General features: G+C 44.6%; 1 protein-coding gene across 1 annotated transcript in view; it reads left to right on the forward strand.

Annotated features, from left to right (window-relative positions):
* The first annotated feature begins 504 nt into the window (after positions 1 to 504).
* SLC1A1 (solute carrier family 1 member 1) overlaps positions 505 to 12983 on the forward strand; it is a 70526-nt gene continuing 58047 nt past the window's right edge. The window contains exon 1 of the mRNA XM_058565744.1: positions 505 to 835. Within this exon, the coding sequence (XP_058421727.1) occupies positions 745 to 835 (91 nt within the window). The 5' untranslated portion in view covers positions 505 to 744. The remainder of the gene's footprint in view (positions 836 to 12983) is intronic.

The raw sequence follows: 12983 nt of genomic DNA on the forward strand, positions 1-12983 counted from the left end.
CAGGCTTTCTAGACTGCTAGCAAATCCGAGGCTGCGATGAGGTGCAAAGGGGACTCAAGACAGAACTCAATTTCCCCCAACTCTTCCCACTGGAAAGGGCACGCGTTCTCTGGTGCTGCACTGGGAATGGCTGGTATGGAGAAAGGGGAAGGGATGAGGTGTGCAGGATGAAGTCCAAGCCAAAGGGGCCAGTGGCTCCGCCCCTCTGGATTACGGAGTGGAGGAAACCTTAAATCGGGAAACCTAGCCTAACCAAAAAAAAAAAGCAGCTGAAGGCCGGGGCGGGACGCAGGGTTCCCGGAGTAGCTGCCCCAGCTCCAGCCGCAGCGCTGGGCGCCCTCCCACGCCTGCCCCAAGGGGACTCCGGGCGCACCACGCACGCACCCACCCGCCTCTCTGGACCCGCTGCTCCTCCCTCCTTTCTTGCTGGTTGGCCCGGGCGCCGCAGAGCGCGGCGGCGGCAGGAGGAGCCGGGCGCGCCCGCCACGCACAGCCATCGAGCTAGCACGGGTGGCAAGCGCGGCACGCGATCTCAGGTGGCGGCGGCGGTGACAGCGGCAGCGGTAGTGACAGTGGGTGCTGCCGCAGCAAGCGCACACCATCTCCGTGGCGCGCCCGCATCCCGCCTCCACCGTGCCGCGGAGCCTCCGGCTGTCTCCAGGTCTCCCGACCCCCGCGCGCACAGCCGAGCTCCGCGCACAATAGCAGCCGCCGCAGCGGCAGCTCCAAACTCGGTCGCCCGCCATGGGGAAGCCAGCGAGGAAGGGATACGACTACAGGCGCTTCCTGAAGAATAACTGGCTGCTGCTCTCCACGGTGGCCGCCGTGGTGCTAGGTGAGCTGCGTGGTGGGCGGGCGACGCGCGCACCCTCACGCGTTCCCAGCGCCCAGGCCGCGTGTGTGGCGGGCGCGTGCGATTGTGGGCGAGGCGCTGGCGCACCCGGTGGCCGGGTCCCTCGGCACATCCTTGGCCTCAGACCCCGTGCGGGGTCTTCCCCCCAAAGGTGTTGATTTCTGCGTGCGAAGAACAAAGGTCGGGGAGTCCCATTTGGATGCTCCAGGAGCTGCAGGTTGCTGCCTTACCCAAAATGATCAAACGGGCTTGAAAGGGGGAAAGGGAAGCAAGTAGCTCTAGGTTCTGGCCGTTTAGAAGTAAACATGGTTTAATTCTTTTTTTAATCCTGTCTGCTCCCACTACCCCTTTTTTTCCTGAACCACGCTGCCCGGACAGAGATTGAGTGTGGATTGTGGTTCTCGGATGGACTGGAAGATGCACCTTAGCCTCAGGGAGAGCCAGGTCCCCGGGGGGAGAGAGGGTGGACGTATTGCTGTCACTCACCCTGGGCAGTGCCTGGAAAGGTGCCTTCCCTTGCGGCGAGCGCCAACTGCCTGCGCTCGGGCTCTGAAAATCTGCTGGAGTCGTGCCTGAATTCAGGAGTGTGCAATTATGGCCCGCAGGAGGAAGAGAGCCAAGAGAAGTCAGATTTCTCGCTTTCCCATTCTGCTAGTCTGCAGAGATAGCTTCCCTGAGCTTCCTTGTTTCCATTGTTTTTCTATTGAAAATCATTTTTGTCACATTTGCTCGTTTTTAAACAAGGGTGTATTTAAGTGATTCATTTAAATCACTGGACTTGACAGATCACTGGACTAGGTGGATATCTGAGCGCAGAGGTATGAGTTGTTCCTATTCAGATTCTGAATTTCTGCCCGGTTGTCTGTTTTACAGCTTGGGCTCCGGGATGCTCCTCTTTGGAGTTAGAGCCATGTCTGTCTCCTTTCGTCTATGAGCTTCCACAGGTGGGGACACCCAGCAGGTGAGCCTGCTGGAAGTCCCCACGTTCTGTTTGGAAACAGGAGCTGGGTTGCTGCAAAGGGGAGAGGGGCAGCCTGTTCCTCTCCCAACCTCATGCACCTTCTTCTCCAGCTGCTGCTTCTGAATCTCAGAATATTTGATGTTGCCTGCTCCCCCTCTTGATGCCTCCCCCATCAAAAAGAGCTTGTGGAAGTTGATGGGATCTTCAGGGTCAGATTTACTCCTCCAAAACCTTGTGCAAAGTAAAGTCAGGTTTCTAGTAAATAAATAACATCCTGGAATTGCCTTAACACGCCATTTGTGGGAGGAAAGAAGTGGAAAAGCAGGTGTTGACTGCTTAACTGTATTTCCCCCAAGAAGGGCCAGTTGGCTTAGGGTGTTTTCAAGGAAGGTTTATCCTAGCCCACTTCATTTAAATAACAGATGCCTCAAAGAGAGTGATTTGATTTCCTTGCAGCCAAATGATGAGATGGCCTTGTTTGTTTTCCTAGTGATAAGAGTCCAGAATTAATTATTAAATCCCCTTTTTAAGGACAGTTGCAGGGGTAACCCTAGGCTGGCATTTCCCTCCCACTTCCCTGTGGAAGTGGAATAATCCTGCCTTTTCGGCCATGGGGTTCTCCAGAGATACTCACCTGTTAACCAAGTGTTGCACCCCAGTGTTGAGTGTACCGCTCCACTGGAGGCTGGTTTGGAAAGGATTTTGATCAGTTGTTCCCTGGCCTTTGGAACCTGTTGCATGAGTTACATGCCCATTTTGCAGACGTGGCCTTTGGGGTTAGATAAGCACTTTCCTCTGGTTTTCATGTGGTGAGCCCCAGGAGCTTGATTCAGATACTTTTCTCCAGAAAGGAAAACCACCATATAAAAATTGTAAGTGCCCAGCTGAAGTCTTCGTGGACATTTCCTCCTCCAGGAACAACACAGGGCAGTCCCCCAGTGTTTCAGCCCCTGGGCTGAGAAGTGTCAAGCCTAGGCCACCCCCATTGTGCCCATACAGGCACGTCCCAGGATCCTCCTCTTTTCCTTTTTCTCTGGTGCCCTGGGCCTGAGTGGAAATCATATCTCTGTTTGTGTAGTCTGTGCTGGCGCATTTGTTTAACCAGAAGTGAAATTCCAGCCAACTCTTAACAGTGTCGGATTCCATCCGTAGGCCTTACTAGGTCATGATAGTATGTTTATTTTTATAACAATCTTAATTGATACAGAAAATCACAAGTGCTCTCATGTAGCCTCCTTTCTGGACCTTCCAGCATGTGGATCTGAAAGAAGAAAAAACTGTTAAATTTGTTAACTACCCTGACAGAATGTCATCTGATCACAGCCATCGAAATGTTTGGACCTTGCTATAATTCAGCAGCCCTGACACTAAAATGTTTTGATTATTGAAATAAGGAGCAAGGGTTTTTATGAACCAGCTTAAAGCCTCTGATTTTTCAATACATAGCATGTGAGGGGAAGTGCAATTAAAAGTCATGGTTATTAGGTGTGCAAGTTAATTCTTTTCATGGACAAAGAGATGCTAAGAGCTAAACATTTTCTCAAATTCTTATTCATGAAATAAAGGGATTGAATAGTTAAGTGACCATGTTCATTAATTTCTGTGAGGCCCTACAAAGTCCTGGAAATAATATCTTGGATTTTCAGATGAGAAACCTTTGCTAAAATACCGTTAAGATCAATTTTCGTTGCTTTCATTACAGTTGTTATAGGCTTTATCCCTGCTTCTGTAGTATAGTAGAATGAGCACAGAACCTGGAGTCAAGAATCATGGATTTGAATTCTGCCACTACCATTTAGACAAATCTCTTATTCTCTGGGATCCTCAAATCCCTCATCCGGGAAAGAGGGATATTAGTCATTACCTCATGTGTTATTAGGGTTGATTAAGATACTATGAAAATACCCAGTTGTGTGGCTGGCATGTAATAGGCACTCAATAAATGTTATTTTAAGGTAAATCTGAATAATTTGATTCTGCGGAAATTAATATTTTCTTGTGAATGTGTCATGGTCTTTCTCTGTTCTGCTTAGTGTCTGGCCTATGATTTAGAGTCCAAGGGGATTCAAGTGTTTTTGATGACATGTTCTATATAGGTGAATACCAGCCTCCAGAGCATTATTCATTTTTTTAAAAGGATATGGAAAGGATTAATCATTTTGTTTTGTGCCCCATAGCCTGATTCTCCATTCGTTTAACAGACAGAAATTCTGAGGGAAGGATTTTTGTGCTGCAAGTGAGAATTCTCTCCAAGCAGAATCACTGCGTGTGAGAATTCTGTGTCAGAGCATTCTGATTCAAGTCACCCAGTAATGATCATATCGTGTATAGTGTTGGTAAAGCACTTGTGGAATCCTCACCCTGTTCACAGCATAAAGCTTGATCTTTCTGTCCAGACAGGTTGTGCCTTATTTTTCAGTGATCTGAAAAGTCTGATTTCCAGCTTATAGATTTTCAGGAAAGGAAATAGATGTTATTTACACGACAGAGCTGGCAAGCTTATTCATTCTGAATAATTTTCTTTGGAGCGCTGAGGAAGCGATCCTTTATAGATTCAGATTCCATTGTCTAAAATCGAAAACAATTCTTTCAGGTTCTTAGTAGTACCCTTTCCCCAGCCTCGTATCTCCTGTGCTGGAGCTCTTGTAGTGTATATCTGGCAGTGCTAATTTGAGTCGTGGCTTATGCTCTCTTGCTCTGTCTGTTTTTATGTGAAGCCTCTGAGGATGGGGGCCGGCCGCAGCTCAGGCTGGTTCCAGGCCCAGCACCTCACCTGCACAGAGCCTTGTACACAGCAACGTTCAGAATGTATTTTGTTATCGATGAAGCTCATTTGCTCCGGCAGGTCCCAGACCTGGTACTGCTGGGCCTCTAATCATTAGCTCAGCCTTGGAGTACACCTGCAGTAGCCAACACTTAAATCATTCCCTCATTCAACAAATATATATTAGGGACCTACTGTGTGCCAGGGACTATTCTAGAGGCAGGGCACACACAGCAGTGAACAAAACAATCAAAACCCCTGTCCTCATGGAATTTACATTCAAGTGGAGAGAGGTGGACAGTAAACAGAATAAATAGGTAAAATACAATATAGAGTATATTAGATGGTGAGAGTGCTCTAGAGTAACATAAAGCAGGGAAGGGGCTAGGGGGTTGCAGTTTTAAATAGGGTAATAGGGAAGGCCCTGCTGAGAAGGTGACAACTGAATCAAGACAGGAAAGAGGTAAAGGAACATGTGCACAGATATCTGGGGAGTATCCTGGCTTGTTTGAGAAAGAGCATGGGGTGGAGTAAGGGAGGGGGTGATGAGGCAGGAGGCTAGGAGGGGGACAGAGCAGTAGGATGGTATAAGCTCTTATAAGGACTTGGACTTTTACTGGGAGATGAGAAACCATTAAAAGATTTTGAGCAGAGCAGTGACATGGTCTGATTGTGTTTTAATCAGCTCTCCTGGCTGCTGTTTTGACCTAAGGCTGCAGAGGCAAGGATGGAAGCAGAGAGACCAGTTTAGGAGGCTAGTGCAGTTAATCTGCTGTGTATTTTACTTAATATACTTTCCTAATCTCATTTACATCATAGTGAAATCTTAGGAAATGCTTGTGAAAAATCAGTGAAATTTCTTTTTTCAACTATAAAATAGGCATTATTTATTTTGCCATTATATGGATGAGGAAACTGAGACTCAGAACAGTGGAGGATTTGCACAGGATCACTGAGATAATAACTGGCAACACCAGATCTTCCATTCCCTTCCTTCCTCTCCTTTGGGCTGCTTCTCCTCCTCCATGTTGCTCCCCATCTCCCTGTCATATTTGGTCCTTGCTGACCCTCCTGGGAACCATGGCAGTCTGGTTGTGTGCCATGTTGTGGTGGGGAATGAGGATTCTATACCGAGCACTCTGATCCATAGTTGCCCCTTTCTCCCCTGAAACTGAGAAGGGGCAGAAACGTGCCTCCACAGGACTCTCAGAATTGCTGTGGGTGCTGTTGAAGAAATACTGCTCCAGTGGGAGCCAGACTGATCAGCCAGGCTGGTCCCCAATCTGGGCTCAGACCCACCCTACACCTCTGACCAGGAGGCTGCCCTGCTATTCTTTCCACCTTCAAAGTCAGCCCTTTCTACCTTCTAACAGAGTGGCTTGACATGACTGGAACAGAGGGTGTGATTGAGGGACATGGAAAAACAAAAAAAGCAAGGCTGCTGAAGAGGTCAGGGCCAGATCCTAGAAGGCCTGGAATGCCATGCTGATGAGTTCAGACGTGGTTCTGAGAATTAGGTTGGGCAATGATGCAGTCAGAGCTGCGCTCAGAAAAGATCGTTGAGGCGGATATGGAAAATGGATCCGAGAAGGGTGATCTTGCAGGTAGGCAGACCACAAAGGGGATTACTGTCACGGTTTAGGTAGGGAGAGATGGGGGCTTTGTCTGGGCAGCAGCAGTGGGAGTGGAAAAGAAAAAGAAGCTGCAAGGTGTTCAGCAGGTTAACCTGAGGGGGCGTGGCTGGATTTGGTCCAAGGGAGAAGGATGTGGCAATCTCCCTCAGGAGGGGGAGTCCTGGAAGGGGCACTGGCTCGGAAAAGAACTATTATGCTCTCCTACTGTACAGAACCAATAGCTACTTGATATTTATTACTCTATAAGTAGAATATATTCTAATTTTTCTGCCTCTCCCACCAACCCACGAGCTCTTGAGGGACAGAATTCTGTGCTGCCCCCGTCTCTCCACCCACAGCACCTGTCACAATGCCTGTTAGGCTTAATACTTTTGTTAATTTGTTGAGTCATTTATGACCCAGAGAGTTAGTAAGTCATTGTCCTTGTTTATTGAATGAATAAATGAGCCCAAAGCTTAGCTGAGGAATTCCATTTCCTTTGCCTACTTCAGCCTCCTCTGATCTGCATCAGTAACACAGTTTAAAAGTCTACATATATATCAAGCATGTTAATCTTTTCTTCCTCAAAACTAGATTATAGACCCCTTGAGAGCAAAGCACTCCCGTTACCCCTAGCAGGCAGTGGAAAAGGAAATGAGACCTTAAAGTAATGAGACTAACTCTTAAAAGCTATGTAGGGCCAGCCCTGGTGGAGTAGTAGTTATGTTTGGCACCCTCCGCTTTGGTGGCCTGGGTTCCGTTCCCGGGCCCGGACCTATACCACTCGTGGCCATTCTGGGGCACCAACCCACGCACAGAATAGAGGAAGATTGGCAACAGATGTTAGCTCAGGGCGAATCTTGGTCAGCACACACACACACACAAAGCTATGTAAGAAAGTGTATCTGATACTTAAACTCTCTGGGCCTTTGTTTCTTAGAAAGAAAGAAAGAATAGGGGTTTGGATTAGCTGGAAGAGCAAAGACGGTTCCATTCATGTGCCAACTCCCATTTATAGGTGGTGGACTTTCTGGTGTGATGTGTTTGTTGACAAAATTGGAAACAAAAGTCCTGAAATTGATTATGGATGTCTGCCAAGGGCTCAGGATCAGGAAGTAGTGGCATGTGTGCTGCATATTTGTTGACTCTGGGTTAGGAATCTCTGAGTTTCCTTCTAGCTTTAATATCCTTTAACTCTATGATTGTATAGTCATTCCTCGGGTCATTGGTAGTAGCCAGAGGAGCTCTTCCATAAGGGAGAGTTAAAGGTCATTACAGGAGGATGATCCAACCTTGACGTTGAGTTAATTGTTTTACCTTTGAACTGCTGGTCAGTGACTTGGGTATAATAATGTTAATTGTGTACGGGGCTATTACCAGAGTAATGTTCAATGACAGTATTAGATTATTCAGTACAGCATTAATATGAGGTCTAATAAATTTATGTTGTTTCTATATATGTATATATGTTTTGCACATATCTGCTTAGTTAAATACCTTAGCGAAGAGGTCCTTTAGCTAGCTTGGTGCAAGTTCTACGTATTGAAGAATTAGGAAAAGAATTTTGGGCTTTGAATGCCTAAGCCTGGTGCTTTCATTTTTGAAACCAAATCAGAATCCACCAGATTTGGGAAATCACTAAAAAGATTCTGATTTTTGGTTGTTCTATGTATGGTATGTACCTTGAGTTCATCAAACTAAAACCCCATACAAATTTATCCAAACACAAAATTATAAGATGAATCTTAAAAAAAAAGATTTTAAGTGTTAGACTCTGCACATGGATGTTGATATACACATTCTTAATGCCGTCTGTTGGGAGGGCTTGGAATGTAAATTGCTAAAGTACAGAGAAGAGGGAAGGGGTGTGTGTGTACACGTGTCTATGTGTCTGTCTATTCAGTTTTAGTACTCAGAAAAGAGAAAATCGTTGACAGATATTCAATATCTTGTTGGATGTTGCTTAATCTGAAATTTTATTTGGTACTGTTTACTTAGTACTATTTTATTTAGTAAATAAAACTACAGAATCAAACTTACTCATCTGTCAAAAATTTGAGTTGCAGTCATAAGAAGTAAAGGAAGCTTCAAATGAAGACACATAGTATAGAAAATTGTGTGCTAAGTCAGAATGTGGTAGAGCTCATATGGTAGCTCAGATCGGTAAAAACCCTGGGTTAATCAGACAAGGTATAAATAAATGGGATTAGGAATTAGCTATTGGAGAGCATATGCATTGCTCATGTGAGCACTTGCTTGTAAAGAGAGAAAGCTTTCCACATTAATTACTTGTGAGAAATTGTGATTACCTTTAGCAGAGCTGAGACTGAAAATAACTGTTCTACAGGGAGTAAGTGACATGCTGGCCTAGTGCCAGGGAAGCTCTTCACCTGAGGAGCTGCACATCTCCCCAGTGTCAGTGTGTTGGAGATGTGGGGTCATATATGCCGTGGGGACTTGAGCACTCTCCAAGAAACTGAACTCATTTTAGATGACATCTAGTGGCCCATTTAAACTCGCCTATAGCAGCGTCTATTAAAGTAGCAAGTGTTTTCAATGGCCTTTCCTATTTTGAATGTTAAACATACATCTAATAGAAGACAATATTGGAAACAGTTATTATTAAGCCAATAATTCACTTCTGAGCTATAGTTTAGCAGATCAATTTAGAAGGAGCTTATTCATTATACTTGCTGAGGAAACAGCCCCAAATGGCAACAAAGAGTCCTCTGTTGTAATTAGTAAGCTCCACAGTAACACCTCTGTTAATGGAAAGGAAGTGTTTCGGTGACTCACTCATTGCCAGAAATGTTACTACCCTGTATTTGAAAAATATCTGCTAACTGCCTGTTCCATTACCAGAGGTAGAATATTTTCTTTCCAGCAAATACTCCTGCACTTTCCGGATGAACCAACCTTGTCCCAGCTCAGAGACACTTCATGCTGTGTGTCCTGGGTGGTTCCTCTCCCAGGCCCAGCCTCACCTGTGTGAGCTCTGGACAGGGCTCCCCGCTCAGCCAGGATGGGGAGGACACTGTGCCTTGTTCTCCACCACAAGACTCAGAACCAGTACTGAGGAGATAAGACCCTCCTACTAATCCCTCCCCGGTCAGGCTGAGGTCTTTGTTCCCAGGGCCTTTCTTGGTCCCAGACTCCCTTGCTGTGTCCACATACTGGACACTTGTCACAGCAGATCTTCATGTGTCCAGGAAGGGTCCTGATACGAGCAATTTGCAGAACTAGCACATGAACTAGCACATGATGCTAGTTCTGCATGTTGAAGCAAACTGGGGGCCTTTGGGACTGGAACTTTGATTCAGAAACAACCTCAGAGAGGGTCTGCACCGTTTATTCTTATAACTATACTGAGACAACTGTTTGGGTTCAGTGCTCTCAGGTGGTTAAAACTACATTTACTTACTCAACTAAGGAGGAAAGCCTTAGGGGAAAGAGCTTAAGTGAGATTATGTAATTAAATTATTTTTCTAACACTGTTCTGTTGCTTGAGAGTTATCTGGTTAGTACTTATAATTCATTGATGGATTAAGTCCACAAAATTGCACATCACCAGAAATACCTAACCACAGAAAGCCTAATTTCCAAGTCTCTTCCCATTACTGGAAAACAAACTGATTTTGCCCAATTTCTGTATTTCATATACTTAATTGTTTTCTGAGCCACTTAACCACTTTACAGGTTTCATGTAAGATTCCCCAAATTATGAGACAATGAGGGAGACACATTTTTCTCCTTTGACAAGTTCTTTCTCTTGTGGTTAACCAAGCCTAGTAGCTAATATTTATTGAGGGCTTACTATGAGTTTTATGCACATTTATTTTCCATTTGACCCTCAGCACAATGAGGTAGGAAGTTTACCCATTTTACAGATAAAGATACTGAAACTTAACAAGGCTTAAATCACATGGCTGAGGTCACAGTCAGAGCTGGGATTTGTATCCAGGACTGTCTCACTGCAAAACTGACATTACCAACCATTAAGCAAGGCTACTTCCTTCCTAGCAAACCTTGGTACACCTAACTGACAGTTCAAATCATTGTTGCAGACTTCACTCTTGTATAGTAGCTGAATAAAGCCTGTGGAGCTCTATAGGCTCTATCAATAGAGCCTCCCACTTGCTCCATCCCTTGGCCTTCTGTATCCTGTCCCTTAACTTGTGGCATTCCACAGTGTTTAGTCCTTTCTCCCGTTTTTCTATATAAACCTTCTATTTGAACTTGTATTCTAATTGAAGTTGTCTAATAGTTGCTTTCCCGGGAAGTGTTGTACTTTCCTGCCCTAATACTTTTTGCTCATGTATTTCACCCACTATTATCCTACCCATCCTTGAAGATGGATCTAATTCCCACTTTGATCATATAGACATATCATATAGACAGTCGGAGAGAATCTCCCTTCTCTGTGCTCTTATAACCCTTAATTTATATTCCCAAATTATATTTCATTTGCACCACCACTCCCAATCCTGCCCTGTGGCAGACATCACTAATTGATTATAGCACTCTTTACCATGGACTTTTGTTATGTCTCAGAATCCCCAGAACTGTCGTCCAGGCAACTTCTGTTAATCAAAGGGAATTGGCTTGTAAGATGGAAAGTATTGTCTGTTGCTGGCAAAATCTATTCATTTAGCACTCAATTAGAAACTCAACTTAAATTGAACAAGTATTGATATTACTGGTGAGAGATGCAGAGTTGAAGTCTGTGTTTCATCTTAGTCTGTTAGAGGCAGTACATGCACAAATATGACTGACGAGCCTAAATATGGTAAATACTGCAAGGAAGCTACAACATGCCTTGGGCCTTCAAAGAAGAGAGGTGGAATTGGGAAGGAGTTCCTGGAGGAGGCCAGGAATGGCCATGAGAAGGTGTGATAGGATTCCTGGGCTTGAAGATTGGAAAGATCACAAGCCCAGGTAGAGATAATAATGAGTACAGAGGCTTTTATCCTATTTTATGTCCAATTTCAGTATTGTCTGAAACTACTATTCAATATATGTAGTATGTTTTCACAACTTCTCTTTCTCACCTCAGTTTCCTAAGGATAAAAACTGCTGTCTCATATGGGTCTGTCACACTCATAGCATCTAGCATTGCAACTACTTCATAGGACATGCCCAAAAATATTTTTGACTGATTACAAAAGCTTCTTCATTGAAGAAGAGGTAAATCCTTGATGAGCCTATCCCATTGGTCCCCTAGTTACCCACTCAGTTGTATGGGTTTTTGCTTGAAGACCCTGGGGAACTCTTATCCAAGCCCAGGTCATCCCACATATACTTTACTCCTAGTTTGGGGGTCCCAGAAGAAGAGCAAGCCTCGTCACTAACAGTTCTGAAGCCGTTTTAGTGTGAGCTCAGCATGGCCCTGAAGCTCCCAGACTGGAGGGTGTCTCTCTACCCTGAGGAGGATCTGATCTTCTCAAAAAACCAGCACCAGAACCAGCCTGATTTCTGAAGAATTCTTTGGACTAATTAGAGAGAATGGAAGATCCATCTGGTTTCCCAAAGTTGGGCCACGGCATGGAGCTGCATCAGCCTTGGATGGTAGAGCCTTTTTTAATGTGGTGTTTAGCAACTCCGCTGTCTTTTAGTGAATTTACTTCTAGGTTTTCACCCTCCATGCATCTTTTCATATCCTTGTCCAAATTCTGCCCATTTCTCTCCCTGTCTGGAGATTATTTCTATGATAAGAAATTAATTAGCCTGTCTGTGCTGCCTGTTCCAGTAGACCTTGAGCTTGAACTGCTTGGATAAACACTAGACGTGGTCATTAAAGAGTCTGAAGATGGGTTTTACTTTTTTATTAGCAAAAATTGTCAACCAGGAGATTTTACAGGTTTGCTTCATTTCTGGTTCCTCTTCACGGATTCCTTCCTTCACCTGGAGAATTCTCGGAGGTTTCCTAACATGGAGGAGATTCTGAGTTCCACAGAGTAATGGAAATTGAGATCTTGTTGCCAGTTCAGAAGCCACAAACCCTGAGCAACATGCCAAGATCTCCTCTGTAACTGATTTGCTACCTGCGTTGAATATTAGTATTTTCCAATAATCTCCTACTAGCTTGTTTATTTTGAAAAAAAATTGGAAATTAACATCTACGATTGCTTAAGTAGAAATGTCTGAGTAAAGTTTGGTTGCTTTTTTAACCTCAAGTGGGTAACCATAGAAGACTGGATTTATTGAATCTAAGATCTAGAACCCTGAGGTTACAGGAAGTGGTGCTCATCACTGAGCTTTTATAGGCTTTGTGAATCCTGCTCAGTGCTCTGTGCTCCAGGGAAAAAGGTTGGCTGATCACAGTGGATGGGGTTTGCAGCTGTGACTTTTTGCTTTGATTCTCTCTCTTTCTTTCTCCCCTTTTACAGCCCCCTCCCTTGCCCCAGGGAACATCTGTTGTCCCTGAGGACAACACTGAGAAAGGGGGCTGAAGAGCCTCACAAACATAAAACATTCTGAGATTCCAAGAGTAAACAAAATCCTCAAGTGTTACTGTGAAAAGATTATAATCACCATGTTTGATTTTTTTGGTCTCTGGTGGTCACCTTAAATGCATTTATAGTCATTTCTAGACCTTCAATCTAATCCGTTGTTGTTCTCAAACGAGCCAATACATGTAGAGGTACTTTTTTAAAACTGTAAAGTGCCTGATAAATGTTTGTTATTTTTTCCCAGAAACAAAAAAAAAAAAAAAAAGAGGGGGTGCAAATAGTAAAACTTGGTAAAATGTTATTCCTTGAAGACAGTAGCATACAATGTCACCTTTGTGTCTTT

This window comes from Diceros bicornis, chromosome 22, assembly GCF_020826845.1.
Source record: "Diceros bicornis minor isolate mBicDic1 chromosome 22, mDicBic1.mat.cur, whole genome shotgun sequence".
Classification (NCBI taxonomy): Eukaryota; Metazoa; Chordata; class Mammalia; order Perissodactyla; family Rhinocerotidae; genus Diceros; species Diceros bicornis.